Genomic DNA, 20,798 nt, shown 5'->3' on the forward strand with positions numbered 1-20,798 from the left:
TTACAGGCTCTGGAAACCAGGTGACTCTGTAAAATGAATTTCTGAAGTCTTTCTCCCAACTCCATTGCCATCTTGTATGTTAAAAAAATCTTATATTCACCAAATAATTGTGGCCAATGACTAGGGTAATTTACTAGAATGCATATTAATAGATCTTGAACCTATATTGTGTCCATCACATTTCAGATGTCACATTTCAAATATTGCACTATGTTAGTTTTTTTTAAGTATTAAAAATATTATTTTTCTGACACCATGGAAGAGCCAATAATTTACAAACAATTGCCAAAATTCAGAGAAATTCTTCTAATTGACATGATGTATCCAAGAGTAACTAATTTCCAATTCATCTCAGGATATGTCCTACCGACAGCAATTACACTTTGTGGCCTTAAATGAATTAGACACGGCTCCAGCTTAGCAGCAGAATAATACATTATCGCCTGGTATTTCCATGGGGGTTCTCCTGACCTTCCACCATAATTTTGGTGGAACCCCATCAAAAATCAGTATAGAGTCATAGAGTCATACAAGTTTACAACATGGGAACAGGCCCTTCGGCCCAACATGTCCATGTCGCCCAGTTTATACCCCTAAGCTAGTCCCAATTGCCTGCACTTGGCCCATATCCCTCTATACCCATCTTACCCATGTAACTGTCCAAATGCTTTTTAAAAGACAAAATTGTACCCGCCTCTACTACTGCCTCTGGCAGCTCGTTCCAGACACTCACCATGCTTTGAGTGAAAAAATTGCCGCTCTGGACCCTTTTGTATCTCTCCCCTCTCACCTTAAATCTATGGCCCCTCGTTATAGACTCCCCTACCTTTGGGAAAAGATTTTGACTATCTACCTTATCTATGCCCCTCATTATTTTATAGACTTCTATAAGATCACCCCTTAACCTCCTACTCTCCAGGGAAAAAAGTCCCAGTCTATCTAACCTCTCCCTGTAAGTCAAACCATCAAGTCCCGGTAGCATCCTAGTAAATCTTTTCTGCACTCTTTCTAGTTTAATAATATCCTTTCTATAATAGGGTGACCAGAACTGTACACAGTATTCCAAGTGTGGCCTTACTAATGTCTTGTACAACTTCAACAAGACATCCCAACTCCTGTATTCAATGTTCTGACCAATGAAACCAAGCATGCCGAATGCCTTCTTCACCACCCTATCCACCTGTGACTCCACTTTCAAGGAGCTATGAACCTGTACTCCTAGATCTCTTTGTTCTATAACTCTCCCCAACGCCCTACCATTAATGGAGTAGGTCCTGGCCTGATTCGATCTACCAAAATGCATCACCTCACATTTATCTAAATTAAACTCCATCTGCCATTCATCGGCCCACTGGCCCAATTTATCAAGATCCCGTTGCAATCCTAGATAACCTTCTTCACTGTCCACAATGCCACCAATCTTGGTGTCATCTGCAAACTTACTAACCATGCCTCCTAAATTCTCATCCAAATTATTAATATAAATAACAAATAACAGCGGACCCAGCACCGATCCCTGAGGCACACCGCTGGTCAAAGGCCTCCAGTTTGAAAAACAACCCTCTACAACCACCCTCTGTCTTCTGTCGTCAAGCCAATTTTGTATCCAATTGGCTACCTCACCTTGGATCCCGTGAGATTTAACCTTATGTAACAACCTACCATGCAGTACCTTGTCAAAGGCTTTGCTAAAGTCCATGTAGACCACGTCTACTGCACAGCCCTCATCTATCTTCTTGGTTACCCCTTCAAAAAACTCAATCAAATTCGTGAGACATGATTTTCCTCTCACAAAACCATGCTGACTGTTCCTAATCAGTCCCTGCCTCTCCAAATGCCTGTAGATCCTGTCTCTCAGAATACCCTCTAACAACTTACCCACTACAGATGTCAGGCTCACCGGTCTGTAGTTCCCAGGCTTTTCCCTGCCGCCCTTCTTAAACAAAGGCACAACATTTGCTACCCTCCAATCTTCAGGCACCTCATCTGTAGTTGTCGATGATTCAAAAATCTCTGCTAGGGGAGCCGCAATTTCCTCCTTAACCTCCCATAACGTCCTGGGATACATTTCATCAGGTCCCGGAGATTTATCTACCTTGATGCGCGTTAAGATGTCCAGCACCTCCCTCTCTGTAATATGTACACTCCTCAAGACATCACTATTTATTTCCCCAAGTTCCCTAACATCCATGCCTTTCTCAACCGTAAATACCGATGTGAAATATTCATTCAGGATCTCACCCATCTCTTGTGGTTCCGCACATAGATGACCTTGTTGATCCTTAAGAGGCCCTACTCTCTCCCTAGTTACTCTTTTGCCCTTTATGTATTTGTAGAAGCTCTTTGGATTCTCCTTTGCATTATCTGCCAAAGCAATATCATGTCCCCTTTTTGCCCTCCTGATTTCTCTCTTAACTCTACTCCGGCAATCTCTATACTCTTCAAGGGATCCATTTGATCCCAGCTGTCTATGCATGTCATATGCCTCCTTCTTCTTTTTGACTAGGGCCTCAATCTCCCGCGTCATCCAAGGTTCCCTACTTCTACCAGCCTTAGCCCTTCACTTTATAAGGAATGTGCTTACCCTGAACCCTGGTTAACACACTTTTGAAAGCCTCCCACTTACCAGACGTCCCTTTGCCTGCCAACAGACTCTCCCAATCAACTTCTGAAAGTTCCTGTCTAATACCATCAAAATTGGCCTTTCCCCAATTTAGAATTTTAACTTTTGGGCCAGACCTATCATTCTCCATAGCTATCTTAAAACTAATGGAATTATGATCACTGGTCCCAAAGTGATCCCTCACTAACACTTCTGTCACCTGCCCTTCCTTATTTCCCAAGAGGAGGTCAAGTTTTGCCCCCTCTCTAGTCGGGCCATCCACATACTGAATGAGAAATTCCTCCTGAATACACTCAACAAATTTCTCTCCATCCAAGCCCTTAATGCTATGGCTGTCCCAGTCAATGTTGGGAAAGTTAAAGTCCCCTACTATTACCACCCTATTTTTCTTGCAGCTGTCTGTAATCTCCTTACATATTTGCTCCTCAATTTCCCGTTGACTATTTGGGGGTCTGTAGTACAATCCTATCAAAGTGATCTCTCCCTTCTTATTTTTCAGTTCTACCCATATTAACGCGCATCAAGGTAGATAAATCTCCGGGACCTGATGAAATGTATCCCAGGACGTTATGGGAGGTTAGGGAGGAAATTGCGGGTCCCCTAGCAGAGATATTTGAATCATCCACCGCTACAGGTGAGGTGCCTGAAGATTGGAGGGTAGCAAATGTTGTGCCTTTGTTTAAGAAGGGCGGCAGGGAAAAGCCTGGGAACTACAGACCGGTGAGCCTGACATCTGTAGTGGGTAAGTTGTTAGAGGGTATTCTGAGGGACAGGATCTACAGGCATTTGGAGATGCAGGGTCTAATTAGGAACAGTCAGCATGGTTTTGTGAGAGGAAAATCATGTCTCACGAATTTGATTGAGTTTTTTGAAGGGCTAACCAAGAAGATAGATGAGGGCTGTGCAGTAGACGTGGTCTACATGGACTTCAGCAAAGCATTTGACAAGGTACTGCATGGTAGGTTGTTACATAAGGTTAAATCTCATGGGATCCAAGGTGAGGTAGCCAATTGGATACAAAATTGGCTTGACGACAGAAGACAGAGGGTGGTTGTAGAGGGTTGTTTTTCAAACTGGATGCCTGTGTCCAGCGGTGTGCCTCAGGGATCGGTGCTGGGTCCGCTGTTATTTGTTATTTATATTAATGATTTGGATGAGAATTTAGGAGGCATGGTTAGTAAGTTTGCAGATGACACCAAGATTGGTGGCATTGTGGACAGTGAAGAAGGTTATCTAGGATTGCAACGGGATCTTGATAAATTGGGCCAGTGGGCCGATGAATGGCAGATGGAGTTTAATTTAGATAAATGTGAGGTGATGCATTTTGGTAGATCGAATCGGGCCAGGACCTACTCCGTTAATGGTAGGGCGTTGGGGAGAGTTATAGAACAAAGAGATCTGGGAGTACAGATTCATAGCTCCTTGAAAGTGGAGTCACAGGTGGATAGGGTGGTGAAGAAGGCATTCGGCAGGCTTGGTTTCATTGGTCAGAACATTGAATGCAGGAGTTGGGATGTCTTGTTGAAGTTGTACAGGGCATTGGTGAAGCCACACTTGGAGTACTGTGTACAGTTCTGGTCACCCTATTATAGAAAGGATATTATTAAACTAGAAAGAGTGCAGAAAAGATTTACTAGGATGCTACCGGGACTTGATGGTTTGACTTACAGGGAGAGGTTAGACAGACTGGGACTTTTTTCCCTGGAGAGTAGGAGGTTAAGGGGTGATCTTATAGAAGTCTATAAAATAATGAGGGGCATAGATAAGGTCGATAGTCAAAATCTTTTCCCAAAGGTAGGGGAGTCTATAACGAGGGGCCATAGATTTAAGGTGAGAGGGGAGAGATACAAAAGGGTCCAGAGGGGCAATTTTTTCACTCAAAGGGTGGTGAGTGTCTGGAACGAGCTGCCAGAGGCAGTAGTAGAGGCGGGTACAATTTTGTCTTTTAAAAAGCATTTGGACAGTTACATGGGTAAGATGGGTATAGAGGGATATGGGCCAAGTGCAGGCAATTGGGACTAGCTTAGTGGTATAAACTGGGCGACATGGACATGTTGGGCCGAAGGGCCTGTTTCCATGTTGTAACTTCTATGATTCTATGATTCTATATAGACTCAGTGGGCGAACCCTCGGATATATCCCCTCTCACTACTGCCGTGATGTTCTCCCTAATCAAGAACACAACTCCCCCTCCTCTCTTACCTCCTGCTCTATCTTTCCTATAGCGTCTGTACCCTGGAACATTGAGCTGCCAGTCCTGCCCCTCCCTTAGCCATGTTTCAGTAATAGCTATAACATCCCAGTCCCATGTACCCATCCATGCCCTGAGTTCATCTGCCTTGCCCATCAGACTTCTTGCATTGAAATAAATGCAGTTTAATCTAGACTTGCCTTGGTCTTTGCCCTGCTTTCTCAGACCATTTGTCCGGTCATGTTTTGTACACTCTCCCTTACTGCCTTTTGTTTCTGTCACCACTTTACTTCCCACTGACTTCCTGCATCGGTTCCCATCCCCCTGCCACATTAGTTTAAACCCTCCCCAACAGCACTAGCAAACACTCCCCCTAGGACATTGGTTCCAGTCCTGCCCAGATGCAGACCATCCAATTTGTACTGGTCCCATCTCCCCCAGAATCGGTTCCAATGGCCCAGGAATTTGAATCCCTCCCTTTTGCACCATTTCTCAAGCCACGTATTCATCCTAGCTATCCTGTCATTCCTACTCTGACTAGCCCGTGGCACTGGTAGCAATCCTGAGATTACTACCTTTGAGGTCCTACTTTTTAGTTTAACTCCTAACTCCCTAAATTCAGCTTGTAGGACCTCATCCTGTTTTTTACCTATATCGTTGGTACCTATATGCACCACGACAACTGGCTGTTCACCCTCCCCCTCCAGAATGTCCTTTATAAATGACTAAAAATTTCCATTTACGCCGTTTCTCCCAGAGTGCCGCTGATTTTACACTGAGGTTACGGCAGTGGATCAGGAGAATCCCATAGTAATTGTCTCCCTATGTGTTACATGGTACAAGGCATGGAATATATGGTCTGCACTGGAAGCACACTCTATAAGCCCTTGACCTTAGCGTGCGAACTACTATGAATGCAGTGAGTACATGGGGCTATTTATGATGGTGCACAATTTGGTGAAGGCCCAGAGGAGAAAGAGGAAATCTGGACACTTCTGGGGCCTTAAAGGCAACAACTGCATTAAAGAAGCTGGTGCAGGAGGAGCTAGTGTTGAAATCACGATTTTTGTGGTCATGAAGTTTCCAAAAATAAGTTTGATAAGATTTTAGCCATTCCTGCATATTTTAAATTTCTAAAACTAATTGCTGCCTGACAGAAATTTTGCATTGCACGTCTCTGCTATTTTTAATTTGTCATTCCCCGTGAATGTATTCTTGCTTCTCCAGGAGGCTCAATGGTATCAAAATTCCAAACAAGAGTAAATGCGCCTCATTTCGATAACGATAGCAACGGCGTACTGCTGTAAGCTGTGCAACAAAGGAAGGCCGTGTTGCAACTTGCCACAGGGAGAAAAGTCATCAAGATTGTAAGCTGAAAAGCGTGGTAGAAAGTGAGGAGGAAGTTAACTCCGGCAGCACTGTATGCTTCACATGGCTGCAGTGCTGGAAAAAATTCACAGACCTCGCCAAAAAGAGCAAGGTAGGCCACTGGCCAGATATGCTTTTGTTGGTTCTGTGTGATTCAGTGCATTCTACCCCTAATGATGTCTGACTTTGGCATGGGCCCTGAAATCCTTCTGGCTTCAGTCTACTCTACCTTCTTTGCACAGTACTCCTTCCCTTAGCATTGTACATGCTCCCAAGTTAGAACGGCAGCTCATCTGGATAATCCACTCCTCTTTCTTACCAGTCTCCTTTCTCACATGGACTTGGTAACTGGCAATGTACACTATAATTAGCTTCATCTCTGTTTTATCCTTACAGAAGAAATCAGCACATAATTGCAGACTGCTCTCTGAGGCGGGGAAGCCTCCATCTGGGAACTCAAGTCCTTCAAGGAGATCCACACTTAACGCAGCCAAGAACTAACCAGAGATGGAAACACAAAAGGGTGAGTCCCAGCAAAGGGATTATATTCAAAGGCACCTTCCGACACACTGAAATCTAACATCCTATAAGTTGAAAATGGGTGCATGAAAGAATACAGTTTTGTGGATAAATAGAGAGATTAGAACTAAATTAAAATTAAAAGGAAAGCACATAATAAAATTATGGCTAACAATACTAAATGTAATCATGTGGAACATAGAATTGTAGTAGAGAAGTGAAAATGGAGGTTAGAAAGGCTAAAAGGGAAAATGACAAAAAGGTTAGTAGATAACATAAAAGAAAATAGTAAGCACTTCTATAAGGGGAGATTCTGAATATAGAAGATGAAATGATATTGGTGTTATTAAATAAATAATTTGCATTAATTTTTACAAATGATGGTGGAAGTGTGAATGAAGGTACAAAAGAGCAGAATGCAGAATAATTGTTACGGATAGCTATAAAAAATAATTCTTTTTGAAAAATGTGGCAAAACCCAAGGTGGATAAGTCACTGGGCCTGGATGGCATGCACCCTAGCCTGTTGAATGAAGACTGAGACTGACCATTGTAACACCTTTGGTTGATAGACAGGAAACAAAGAGCTGGGATATGGATGTTGCTTAGATTGGAGAGGGGTTGGAAGTGCTGTACCCCAAGCATCAGGGCTAGGTCAACTTTTGACTTGATATATAGAGATGATTTAGACTTGGGTATAGGGAACACAATCTTGCAATTAGCTAATGACACAAAAGTAGGGGTTTTGGCAAACAACGAGAAAGACTGTAAAAGAATTCATGAAGGAAGATATAGACAGGTTAACAAAATGGGCAGAGATCAAAGGATAAATTTTAACCCCATGAACGGGTGGGTTGGGGCCGGTGGGAAGGTAAAAATTGTAAAAAAAGTAAAACCCGCCCCCAACCCACCTCCAACCCGCCCACTTCCGGTTTTAACCTGCTCTCAGGAGGGGGGTCGGACAGTAAAATCTTTTAAGGAGGCTGTGGGCCTTCATTTTGACAGGTTTTTTATTTTTAACTCCTGGGGGCCGGGATTCCCTGGCCTCCTGCTTCACGCCACATTAGAGGAGGCGAGAAGGCCCGGCTCAGCAGGTAAGTGCCTTTGTTTCACTACTTGAGGGCCAGGAGCAGCAGGAGTGTTTCCTCCAGGACCAACAAGCCTACCTGCCATGATCTCACACATGCGATCAGCCAACCCCCTCCCCATGTTTGACCGCCCTCATGATCTCCGACCTCCCCCACGATCTCTGACACCCCCCCCCCCCGCGATCTCCGACCTCCTCCCAATGTCCAACCCCCCCATGACTAAGCCCTGATGACTTCCCAGTGATCGTCAATCCCGATGACTCCCCCGATGACTAAGCCCCCTGATGACCCCTCATTCCATCCCCCCCCCACCATGACCCACAGACCCCGGATGACTGACTTCCCCGATGACCAACCCCCCAATGACTGACCCCCCCCACCGATGACTGACCCCCAACCCCCCCCGATGACTGACCCTGCCTGTTGACCCAAGTTTGAAGTAAGAATAACGTAGCTATGCTTTTCATCTATGCTTTTATAGAAACATATTAATCCTTCCCCATTTTGCAACACTTAAGTGTTGAGTAAACTAATTTTTGGTCTGTTAGAAGCAGAAAATGCTAGAAATGCACAGCAGACAAACCAGCATCTATAAAGTGAAAAGACACATTTCAGATATAGCACTTCATCAGGTGAAACTAAGGTTGCCAACTCTCCTGAATTATGAGGGAGTCTCCCGGAATTGAGGATGGATCTCTCTGGCATAGCTGTAAGCAGCCCGGGAGAAAGTAGGAATTAGAGTTGACGGGCAGCGCCAGTGCATCAATGAGAGGAGGCACAGCTTTAACAGGCGGGCCAATAGGCAGGGAGCGAAAGCGGGTTTTAGTTAGCAGGTGATGCTGCACTGGAGCCTGTGCAAGCGCTGTAGGCAGTAATAGCTGTTTGCATTTTGGCTGCAGCCGTAGCCATTTAGGTAAGTACTTGTCGTATCTTTGTCATTGCAATCAGTTCCTTTTTCCATTTGCCTCAGATCATTTTGGGACTGAAATGATTGGAAACTACTGCTAGACTTTCCCCCCTCTGAATAATTTTATCCCTCCTGTCGTTTTTAATTGAAGCAGAGGGTAAAATAACTAAATCCCTACCCTTCAGCTCCTTATGCCTGTGTGCGTGGCAGGGTTGCCAATCCTCCTGGATTACATATGTCACCTGACTTGCTGAGTGTTTTCAGCATTTTCTGGCTTTGTTTGAAATTATAAGGAATTGACCACCTTTGATTTCTCAGAGTCGGTTGGGGTCAGAGAGCATAACTCTTGGGACGGTGGGGGATCATAGGGGACCATTCATGGGCACTCGAGAAATTTCCTGATACTGAGTCCACCCCTGCCAGTGAGTAAAAACATTTTTTGGGGCTCACCAGGAGCAAAGACACTCAACCATAGAGGACACAATGCGGTTTCCTCTACATTGGGGAGACCAAACACAGACTGGGTGATTGCTTTGCTGAACACCTCCGCTCTGTCCTTAAGCGTGATTCTGACCTGCTGGTCGTTTGCCTTTTTAATTCTCCTTCCCACTCCTACTCTGACCTCTCTGTCCTCGGTCTCTTACACTGTTCCAATGAAGCTCAACGTAAGCTCGAGGAACAGCACCTCATCTTTCATTTAGGCACTTTATAACCTTCTGGACTCAACATTATAACTTCAGATCATAACCACTGCTCCCATTTTTTCGGTCAGCTAGTGCTGGTAATGGTTCTGCTGCTGTCATTTAGATACTCCTAATTAATCTTTTGTTTCTTAATCTGTACCATTACCACCTTCCTTGCCTTGCAGCATCATCCCTTTTGTTATTTAATCACTCGTGCCCTCTACCCTATCACAGACCTTCCCTTTTGTTCTTTCCTCCCCTCCCCTCCCTGCCCCTCTTTCCCTAGCTCTGTACTTGCTCAAAAACTTTAACTCTCTTAACATCTTCCAGTTCTGACGAAAGGGCTTTGACCTGAAACGTTAACTTTGTTTCTTTCTCCACAGATGCTGCCTGACTTGCTGAGCTTCTCCAGCATTTTCTGTTTTTATTTCAGATTTCTAGCATCTGCAATATTTTGCTTTTGATATAGAGGACCCAACATTTATAAGGTACGTATAATAACATTTGCAAACTGCAGGCAAGTACCACATAATCAAACTTCCAGGAATCTGTCCAGACTTGGCAACCCTAGATGTAACCCACGTCAGAAAACACTCGATGCTGACTGATCTGCAGTGTATTTGCAGCATTTTCTGTTTTCGTTTCAGATTTGCAGCCTTTGGATTTGTTCTTTTACTTTTTCCTATCTGTTTGCTAGATCTGTTATCTATTTGATGCTGCAATGAATGATGGAATGTTTCAAATGGGACTCCTAGCCATGTACCTTTGGCACAGTTTGTTTGGCGCTGCAGCCCTTGCAGACACTGAGAACAGGATTTTTTTTGTTCCTAGTCACTGCACTCATTGCAGTATTTCTTTGTCAGTATTTTAGGTGCATTACAATGCCAAACAAACTCCATAAATGACTTCAGACAGCTAAAGTACCATTCTAAGCTACTATATCCCTAGTAATTTTTGACGAGTGTTTTAGGGCTTATAATGCCAAACGATGCGTGTCTTCAATAAGCAAAAAAAAATGTTTGTAATGGGGATTTTTTTTAGTAACCAGCAACACCCATAATATACACTTAAGCAGAGGTAAGAATTTCAGAATCCCATGTAATTAAAACAAAATCTGGTTTATTTAGTTGGGGTAAACCAGTAGCCTCTGGTAATGTTTCTTATAACAGTGTAACCTGAACATGTCTGCAATGTTTCTTTAAACAGTGTAACCTGAGCTCGCCTGCAGTGTTTCTTTAAACTGTGATGTGGAGATGCCGGTGATGGACTGGGGTTGACAATTGTAAACAATTTTACATCACCAAGTTATAGTCCAACAATTTTATTTTTAATCCCACAAGCTTTCGGAGGCTTCCTCCTTCCTCAGGTGGTGTGGAAATTACCACCTGATTTCCATACCACCTGAGGAAGGAGGAAGCCTCCGAAAGCTTGTGGGATTAAAAATAAAATTGTTGGACTATAACTTGGTGTTGTAAAATTGTTTACAATTTCTTTAAACTGTGTAACCTGAACATGTCTGCAGTGTTTCTTTAAACAGTGTAACCTGAGCTCGCCTGCAGTGTTTCTTTAAGTTGTTTCACAGTGTTTCACATCGTTCACCTGACGAAGGAGGAAGCCTCCGAAAGCTTGTGAATTTAAAATAAAATTGCTGGACTATAACTTGGTGTTGTAAAATTGTTTACAATTGTCAACCCCAGTCCATCACCGGCATCTCCACATCATAACCTGAGCTCGCCTGCAGTGTTTCTTTAAACAGTGTAACCTGAACATGTCTGCAGTGTTTCTTTAAACAGTGTAACCTGAGCTCGCCTGCAGTGTTTCTTTAAACAGTGTAACCTGAACATGTCTGCAGTGTTTCTTTAAACAGTGTAACCTGAGCTCGCCTGCAGTGTTTCTTTAAACTGTCATGATGTGGAGATGCCGGTGATGGACTGGGGTTGACAATTGTAAACAATTTTACAACACCAAGTTATAGTCCAGCAATTTTATTTTAAATTCACAAGCTTTCGGAGATTTTCTCCTTCCTCAGGCAAATGTTTCCTGAACATGTCTGCAGTGTTTCTGTGTAACCTGAACATGTCTGCAGTGTTTCTTTAAACAGTGTAACCTGAGCTCGCCTGCAGTGTTTCTTTAAACAGTGTAACCTGAACATGTCTGCAGTGTTTCTTTAAACAGTGTAACCTGAGCTCGCCTGCAGTGTTTCTTTAAACAGTGTAACCTGAACATGTCTGCAGTGTTTCTTTAAACAGTGTAACCTGAGCTCGCCTGCAGTGTTTCTTTAAACTGTCATGATGTGGAGATGCCGGTGATGGACTGGGGTTGACAATTGTAAACAATTTTACAACACCAAGTTATAGTCCAGCAATTTTATTTTAAATTCACAAGCTTTCGGAGATTTTCTCCTTCCTCAGGCAAATGTTTCCTGAACATGTCTGCAGTGTTTCTGTGTAACCTGAACATGTCTGCAGTGTTTCTTTAAACAGTGTAACCTGAGCTCGCCTGCAGTGTTTCTTTAAACAGTGTAACCTGAACATGTCTGCAGTGTTTCTTTAAACAGTGCGCTGCTCAGTCACGTGTAGCAGCAGTCGGATTGTGGGTGTGGGCGAGGGCGGGCTGGGCTGGGCTGTGCGGAGCGGATGGCGGCGGGGCCGCTCGGGACTCTGACCCAGCGAGAGGCGGTCCGCGGGCGGCGCGCGCTCGGTCTCTCCCCGCAGCCTCCCCGGGCCCCGATCAGTAGTCGGGGGAGGGGGTAAGAGGGTGTTTGCGGGCTGGGTTTTTGTTTTGTTGCCTGCCCCCCCCTTCCTCTCGCTCTCGCTTCCTCCTGAGGAAGGATGAGACAGGACGTGGCAGCAACACCCCTCCCCTCCGCCGGCTGCTCCCGCCGCCCCGTCACAGACACCGGGACCATCTAAAAACCCCTTGCTCAAACCACCCCCCTCCCTCCCTCCTCCTCTCTCTGGGCCTTTGGGAACATCTCTTCCTCTCCACCCCTTTTGGGGGTGGGGGGAGCTGCTGCAGTAGCAGCGCTCGGGCATCACTTTGAGCCTCACTCACTCACTCACTCCGCCCCAGGGCTGCAGCTGCAACCGAGCGATGTCGAGTTTCGGCCAAAGTGAGTGAACCTTTCCGAGTCACCAGAGGCAAATTCGGATTTTTAAAAAAAAATAAACATGTATTTATATCACATAGATTGGCACGAGTTCTTGAAGCGAATAGAACATATTTCGACTTAAAAAGATTGTTTGCAACGCGTTGAGGGATTGATTTTTCCCCCCTCTCCTCCTCCTCCTCCTGACCAAATATGTGGAACTCTGGCGTTGAACCTTTGCAGATTTTGACCAAAGTGTTGAAGAAGTTGAGCAAAGGTCACTTGGCGTTGAGCCGAGGCTTGCAGAGACCCTGCCCCAACTCGCTGCTGCTGGGCCAGGCAGACGCGGTGGACGTGGCTTCGTACGAGGAGAGAATCCAGGTGAAGCCCGAGCTGAACCTGCAGCACCAGGGGATGGAGAGCGAGCTGCCCATCCTGGGAGACCCCAAGGCGACGTGTTGCCTGAACGGCTGCTGCTTGAAGAGCTTCCTGCTGGTCTGCGTGCTGACCATCGTCTGCTTCTCCTCGCTGGCCCTGGTGCGACGTTACCTGAAGGATCTGCTGCTGTGGGTGGAGAGCTTGGACAGCCTGGTCGGGGCATTGCTCTTCATCGTGGGTTTCATCGCCGTTTCCTTCCCCTGCAGCTGGGGTTACATCGTGCTGAACGTGGCCGCCGGCTACCTGTACGGCTTCCTGCTGGGCTTGGGGCTGGTGGTGATCGGGGTGTTGATCGGGACGTTTATCGCTCACCTGCTTTGCAAGAGGCTGCTGACGGCATGGGTCCTCGCCAAGGTCCGGGGCAACGAGCAGCTCAGCGCCGTGGTCAGAGTGGTGGAAGGAGGTAGCGGACTGAAGGTGGTGGCTTTGGCCAGACTCACCCCCATTCCTTTCGGGCTGCAGAATGCAGTGTTTTCGGTTAGTATCAGTGTTATAAACTATATGAGGGGCGCAATGGGATATTACTTTGACCTGCACCATCTCCTCTATTGCAATTGTAAACAGTAATAGCCAAAGAAAAACTGCTGCAAGCTTACTCCTTGTTATGGTCATTTTTTTTACAACTTGTTGCTCAGATGTAACCCATCCAAATCCTGGCACATTGAATATTTCCCCCTATCCAGACGAAAAATAACAAGTCTAGCCATCTAATTTGGGATTGAAATCTATAATTTTATTTAAAGTTCATTTTGCTTAATGGGTGACTATTTTGTAGGATAGGGATACTGTTTAGGGAATGTGCAGAGATACATTATAGTATCACAAGCTGCATTTTGTGTCTCAATTATAGTACTTTGCAGATGATTCCTGTGTTTTTACTAAAGCTTTTTGGTTTCATATCTCAAACAGGTCGGTGGCATGGGAGGGTATTTGTGCTTGTTTAATTTCCATGGGGGCTTATTGGTGGTTCCTCCAGTCTAGAGATCACTGTGCTGCAGCTTGGGGAATGGGAGCAGCAATATATTTATCATGGTGCAGCTCACAATTATTTAAGTTTAATTAAAAACATTGTATAACGCTCAAATGGTTCAGACCCTAGTTTTCAATAACTGATAGCACTGTCTTTTTACATGACTTTAATTGTTAGTGGAATCAAACATACAGCTACTCAGAATCAATGTTAAATTACTTTTCTCCACTTGCCAATGCAGTTGACTTAATATTTTAAATGAGATAGACTGAGGGGAAAACTTGTATTCATCTTCGACATTGTTTCGCATTCACGCTGTTCTTCTTGAGCATCGGGATACTGTGTACCTTGAATAAGTTATTGGCCCACCCTGTAAAGCATCACTAAAATAGATTACATGTACCACTGTGCCTGACCAAGCATGAACTCAGTGCTAAACTCTAGTATGAGATCACTTCAGGAGGCAGCCTTGCACTCTGTTTCTGCTCTTTATGCTTTACTTCCACTGCAGTGTAATTGTAGCTTAGTGTGAAGTCACGTTTAAAAGGTTCTTAATGATTCCAAATTTTGTAAACTTTTATTTACTGTTAGGAAAGAGCTGACAGGCTAACATGAAAATTTAAATGATATTTGGATGTTGGTGAGATCTTTCTATTGATATGCCTGCAAAGAACACTGTCATCACTGGGTAGACAATGATGCAGAAGTTGACAGTATAATTTGGATCTGCCCATACAGGTATCATCTGAAAGCAGTACCTGTAGTTAACACCCTTGTGCTTTTAGTTTGGCAATATAATACCAGTGACAGATTGTGACACTAACCAGTGGTTACACTTTACAGTAAAAGATGAAAATTCCACACTTTCGATAGTGTCCTAAATTGAAAATTCTGTGCACGCTGGGGGTTGCCACTCAGGATAATATGAAATGTGGGCCTCCATCCCTATTGGACCTGCTTTGCACTCAGTTTGGGACTAATGGCCTACTGCAAGAGAAATTGGAGCAGTGCCACTTATAAGTTGTGTGTTCACAAAAAAAAGTCTACTTTCCCAGTACAGAGGGGGAATTTCTAGGGAGTGTTGAGAACATCTTAAGATAGAAATAAGGATGCAGGATGCAGTAGTCAGGCTAAGAGCACTAAAAAGGCACCTGGCTTAAATGTACTGCACACTGGGATATGTAAGGAAGCTGTTAATGAAATTAATCACATTGTGGATTCATTGGAAGGTGGACTAGCTCCTGAGGATTGATAAAGGATGAACATGATGATTTATTAAAAAAAAGGTATAGAGAATCCTGCTGGTTACAGGCTGTTGATCCTATTTGTAGTAGGTAAAGCATTAGATGGCATCTTGAAGGAGGGAATAATAAAGTACCTTGGGCAATGTGAACTAAGAGGGAGTCAGCATGCCTTTATGGGATGACTAATTGTTTTAGCCTCAAGGAGATAACAGACCTAGAGAGTAAAAAAAACTAATCAAAAGGCTAATGGACTGTTGGCCTTTTATCAAGGGGGTCTGAATACAAAAGTGAGGAAGTTATGTTGTACAGAACCTTGGTTAAAGCGAATCTGGAGTACTGCATTCAGTGTTGGACACTGAACCTTAGGAAAGATATGTTGGCCTTGGAGGGGGTACAGTGCAGTTTCACTAGAATTATACCAGGACTTAATTGGTTAAATTATAAGGACAGACCGCATACAATTGGTTTCTATTCCCTTGAACTTAGAAGGTTGAGGGGTAATTTAATCGAGGTGTTTAAAATGATAGTGATCCGATAGTGTAGATAGAGAAACCATTTCGTCTGGTGGGGGAATCCAGAACAAGGGGGAATAATCTTAAAATTAGAGCTAGGCCACTTTTTCACACAAAGGGTAATGGAAATCCGTAACTCTGTTTCCCCACCCCCACCCCACCAAAAAGGCTGAGTCAGTTGAAATTCTCAAGACTTAGTTAAGGGTATCAAGGGATATGGAGTTGAGGTACAGATCAGCCATGACCTAATTAAATGGTAGAACTGGCTCAAGGGACTGAATGCTTTACTGCTGTTCCTATAATTCCTAGAATAAGGGGTACTTGATGGATATTGTTTAGATTTCAGCAATGTTTTTGACAGTGCTATACAGGAAATTGGTGCAAAAGGCATATAATGGGGAGAGCTATCAGAAAGTGGCTCAGTCAGAGGAAGCAAAGGGTAGTTGTTCGTGGAACTGCAATGGATGATGGTTACTGGAATGTTTGTGGTCAGTGACAGATCATTATTGTTTGTGGTCAACTATAAATAATTTGGAAGTGGGGGAAGAGAAACAAACTTTTGTTGCTATGAAACGAACACGGGTGGGGGCTGCACACACCTGGAATGTGCAGGTCAAGTACAAAAGTTATCTTCATAGATTGGAGACTAGGCTGACAAGGCAGATGTCATTTTAATAGGAACAAATGTAAGATGAGACTGAGAACCATGGAATGGAAGTATAAGATGAACAGTGGTAGAATGTACGACACAGGAGAGGGATTTGAGTGCTGTTGGATAACTTGTTGAAAATATCAAAGTAGCATGTAACAGCAGTAAAGAAGCCAAATATCTTGGGGGTGTTTAGCCTGAAGAATGCACTACAAGCCCCAAAGACTTCCCAGGGATACTCTGTATAGTTCACATCAATGTACTACTGTGGGGGCAGCGTGACTATGGAGAAGATACAGAGGAGGGCAACAAAACTGAAAAATTAGGATTTAAGCACCTGATCTGAAAGAAGAGATGTGGGAAATTGGTAATATTTACACTGGAGCAAAGGGGAGACTTATTGGGCCAGATTTTGCTGGAGCGGGGCATCTCGTGGCGTGCCTCGTTAGTTAGACTTGTTCGTGCATGTTTGGGTTTTTAAATTTTGTGGCCACAAAGTTGCTGGAAGTGCGAGCTGATAACAGTGCGTGCAGCAAGGGAAACGGGGCATCTGGGAGCTTGGGGAACAATGGGAGAAACAGTGTATCTCCTTAACCAATTGAGATTTAAGGGTGGAGAAATAAACTGAGGAAGGATTGAGAAGGAGGGCAAATTCAATGTCAAATCACGTACAAAATGAAAAAGAGAGGAAACAGATTGGATTAAGAGAGAAGAGGGAAAAAAAGAGACAAAAGTAAGAATTTTAAAATTTAAAAATTGACATTTTTAAAATCTCAAATAATTCATAACCTGAAGGAATGAGACACCACACTTATAATTCACTTTCTAGACAAAAAAGGTTGACTAGCAGCCTTTAGCAATTATCACATCATTAAAAGGGTACTTGCGCTGTTAATCACAAGACTTAACTTTCTATGGCGAGTTTAATGGGCAGTTAATGTGCAAATACAGCAAAGTCATGAAAATCACGGCGTGGTTAAGCACGCAATACTGTTTTAGCAAAGCTTACGGAGCAGCAGTGCAAATTGGCCAGCAACTTGTGATTCGCAATTCACGGAGTATCTCTTCCTCGCTACAAGTTGCTGGCTGATTTGTGCATACGCCGTTATTTTCTCAGCAAAATCTGGCCCAGTGTATTTTTAATATTCTAAGCAGTTTAGGTACACTGAACCGAATAAATTGTTTGTACCACAGACTATGACCAGAGAGCACATACTGGATCTTAGAAGAGGAGAGGTGAACAAACAAGGTTGTCAATTTGTCAAACCGACTACCCAAAGAAACAGTGGAATTAGATAGTGTTGGCAGATTCAAGAGGATGCAGGGTAGTTTTTTGGCAAAAGAAAAAATTATTGCGTTCAATGTGGAGTATTTTAACTTAAGACCAGCCACTTGGACTGCAGTGATCATTCCAATATTCTGCTTCTGCAGGCTTAAAATGATAACATAATAAACAGCATGAGGTTTTCTTTTTATACTAATCATAGAATCATAGAAAATAGGAGCAAGAGTAGGCCATTTGGGCCTGCTCCGCCATTCAAAATGATCATGGCTGACCGTCTAACTCAGTACCCTGTTCCTGCCTTTTCCCCATATCCTTTGATCCCTTTAGCATTAAGATCCCCCAATCTCTATCCCCTCCCCCACACGGGCTCTAGGACCCTGGGGTGCGCTCGCTCTCTCTCTCTCTCTCTCTCTCTCTCTCAATGAGAGAGTAGGTCACACGTACTAATTACTTCAGTACATATATTTGCAAAACAGCTTGGTTATCACTGCAAACAATAGTAATACAGCACCCTTTATAGCTGTCCCACAACATTTTTTTGTAGGAGTTGTAAAGGAAGATAAAAACATTTCGTAGGCCAAGTTTGAAGCAGTGTCTCCTACAAAAAAAAAGTGGTATCAGCAGTACTTGAATCATACATTCCTTTTTATATTACTTGGCATGGAGTCTCGTCTGCTCTATGTACATCTTGAATATGCACTGGGCCCAATGTTGCGCTGCTCTGATGTGCTGTTGCTTCAAAATGTGAGCTGCATTCTCAGTCAGGTCCTGAAGCTGAGAACACTTGAGTGCAAGTTTGCAAACGGTGACTATCTTCCAGCAAAATACAAAATAATCCTGCTATAAATCTACAGGGAGTAGTGATTTACAAAACAGCTTAATGAGAGCAGGTGTCAAGTACCTGGGGATTGCTATAACCTGAATGTAGAAGAAATTGAGCCTATGAGTTACGCTCTTAAGATGAAAGTATGGAAAAATGGGTCACCTGCCTCCATCTTTGTAGGACTGGATAAACTTTTGAATCTCAATATTATGGCCTGGAGTTACCTCTTTGGGTGCAATCAGTATTGGTGAAAATTGCACCCAAAAATTGCACTGGTGCAAATTAGGCCAAGAATTGCCGAATTTTCGCTAAAATGCATTAACGTGATCACAAATGTAAAATCTGCCATGTATCAGTGCAATTCGGCATCTTAACATAGCGTAATTGTCCATTTTTTTCAATAAAATATATTCATTGATATATTTAAGAGTGGTAACCTGGTGCAGTTTTATTAATACAGCTGAAAATGGGTTTATCACTAAAAATAAGAATTTTTAATAAAGGTGTCCATTCCTCTGCCTGAGAGTAACCTGAATTAAAATCACTGAAAATGACTCAAAATATTTTTTTAGTATTTAAAAACATTTAAACCTTGTGCTTTTGCACCTAAGAAAACTAGCTTAATTTTAAAATCCTCCTTGAATGGCTGCAGGCTGGTGCATTCGGCGGAAATGCACATCCTCGTTGTTTTGAGCGTGGGGAGACTTATTGGGCCAATTATGTGTAAATTGCACTCTGTAATTCGAAATTCCTCTGTTTTGCGCCGGTCAGGCTCGATTGCGCTGAAAAAGCCAGCGCAAATCAAGTGGAAACTCTGGGCCTATCTATATGTTTAGCTTTAAAATTATGTGGAGTTGAATGACCCCAATGTGTGTGTATATGGATCTATTGGAAATTTACTGTTCTGTTTAGGGACTTTGTTTTTCTTATAAAGATGAACCATGGATTGGCATTGTGACACTTTAAGAAAAAAAAATATTGGAACCTAGCGTTACGAGATGCTAAAGTGTACTGTAGATTTCAATATAACGCAATAGTGTAGTGGTTGCTTAGAGGACTGTATGTATTCCCATGGTTGTGATTGGAACAAAAAGAAGTGAGGCTGTTAAAACAGCTGATCTATGTGTGGATCAATTAAAAGCATAATACCATATTGTGTTGCACACTATTTGTGGGTAGTGACATGGAACTGTAGAAGTTTACAACACAGGAGGCGGCCATTTGGCCCATTGTGTCTGCTGGCTCCTTGCCAGAGCAGTGCAATGCTAATGCCCTGTTCTCTCCCCATAACACTGGGCCTTTGCTTCAAGTATTTAAAAAATGAAATAGTATCTGCCTCGACCAGACCCAGTGGCAAAGCATTCCATACTGTAACAACCCTCTAAAGAAAATTCTCCAATCCCTCTCCTTACTCTTGGTGACAATATTAAATTGATGATCCCTCATCACTTACTACAAAACTGGAAGAAATAATCTTTTCCCTGTTTACTCTGCATCAAAACCCTTCATAATTTTAAAAACCTTAATTAAATCTCCTTAGTTTTTTCTGCTCCAGTGGAAATAGTGCCAGTATCTCTCCTCATAACTATAGTTTCCATCCCTTGCATCATCCTGGTGAATCTACACTGTATGCCCCTTGCTTTAAGGCCTTTTCTATAATGAGATGCCCAGAACTGCAGACCTTACTCTAACTGTGGCCTAACTAGTGTTTTGTTCAAATTTATCATTGCTTCTTTACTCTTGTAATTTTTTTGCCCCTATTTATAAAATGCAGCTAGTATTTTTAATGGCTGCTTTGCCTCTTTCAAGGAATTAAGTATTTGAACCTCACATCCACCCTTTCAGTCGTTTTCCATTGTGCATACTCCCATGCCTTGTTTTTCCTCTAAAGTGTATTGCCTAACACTTCATAGAATCCCACAGCGCAGAAGGAGACCATTTGGCCCATCGTGCCTGTGCTGGCTCTTTGTAAGAGCTATCCAATTAGTCCCACTCCTCTGCTCCTTTCCCATAGTCTTGCAAATGTTTCCTTTTCCAGTATATACCCAATTCCCTTTTGAAAGGTACTATTGAATCTGATTCCACCATCCTTTCAGGCAGTTCATTCCAGACCATCATAACTCGCTGCGTTATTTTAAAAAAGTCTCCTAATTTCCCCCCGATTCTTTTGCTAATTATCTTAAATCTGTGTCTCCTGATTACTGACTCTCCCGCCAGTGGAATCAGCTTCTTCCTATCTACTCTATCAAAAACCCTCACAAGTTTGAGTTTTGTGTCCAGTTCTGGGCACCGTACTTTAGGAAAGATGTGAAGGCCTTGGAGAGGGTGCAGAAGAGATTTACTAGAATGATTCCAGGAATGATGGACTTCAGTTACGTGGATAGACTGGAGATGCTAGGGTTTTTCTCCTT

The 20,798-nt window shown here is 43.3% G+C and overlaps 1 protein-coding gene across 1 annotated transcript in view; it reads left to right on the forward strand.

Moving 5' to 3' along the window:
* Positions 1-11,973: 11,973 nt before the first annotated feature.
* tmem64 (transmembrane protein 64) overlaps positions 11,974-20,798 on the forward strand; it is a 47,602-nt gene continuing 38,777 nt past the window's right edge. Inside the window, exon 1 of the mRNA XM_067979386.1 lies at positions 11,974-13,381. Coding sequence (XP_067835487.1) covers positions 12,680-13,381 — 702 coding nt within the window. The 5' untranslated portion in view covers positions 11,974-12,679. The remainder of the gene's footprint in view (positions 13,382-20,798) is intronic.

Source organism: Heptranchias perlo, chromosome 3, assembly GCF_035084215.1.
Source record: "Heptranchias perlo isolate sHepPer1 chromosome 3, sHepPer1.hap1, whole genome shotgun sequence".
Classification (NCBI taxonomy): domain Eukaryota; kingdom Metazoa; phylum Chordata; class Chondrichthyes; order Hexanchiformes; family Hexanchidae; genus Heptranchias; species Heptranchias perlo.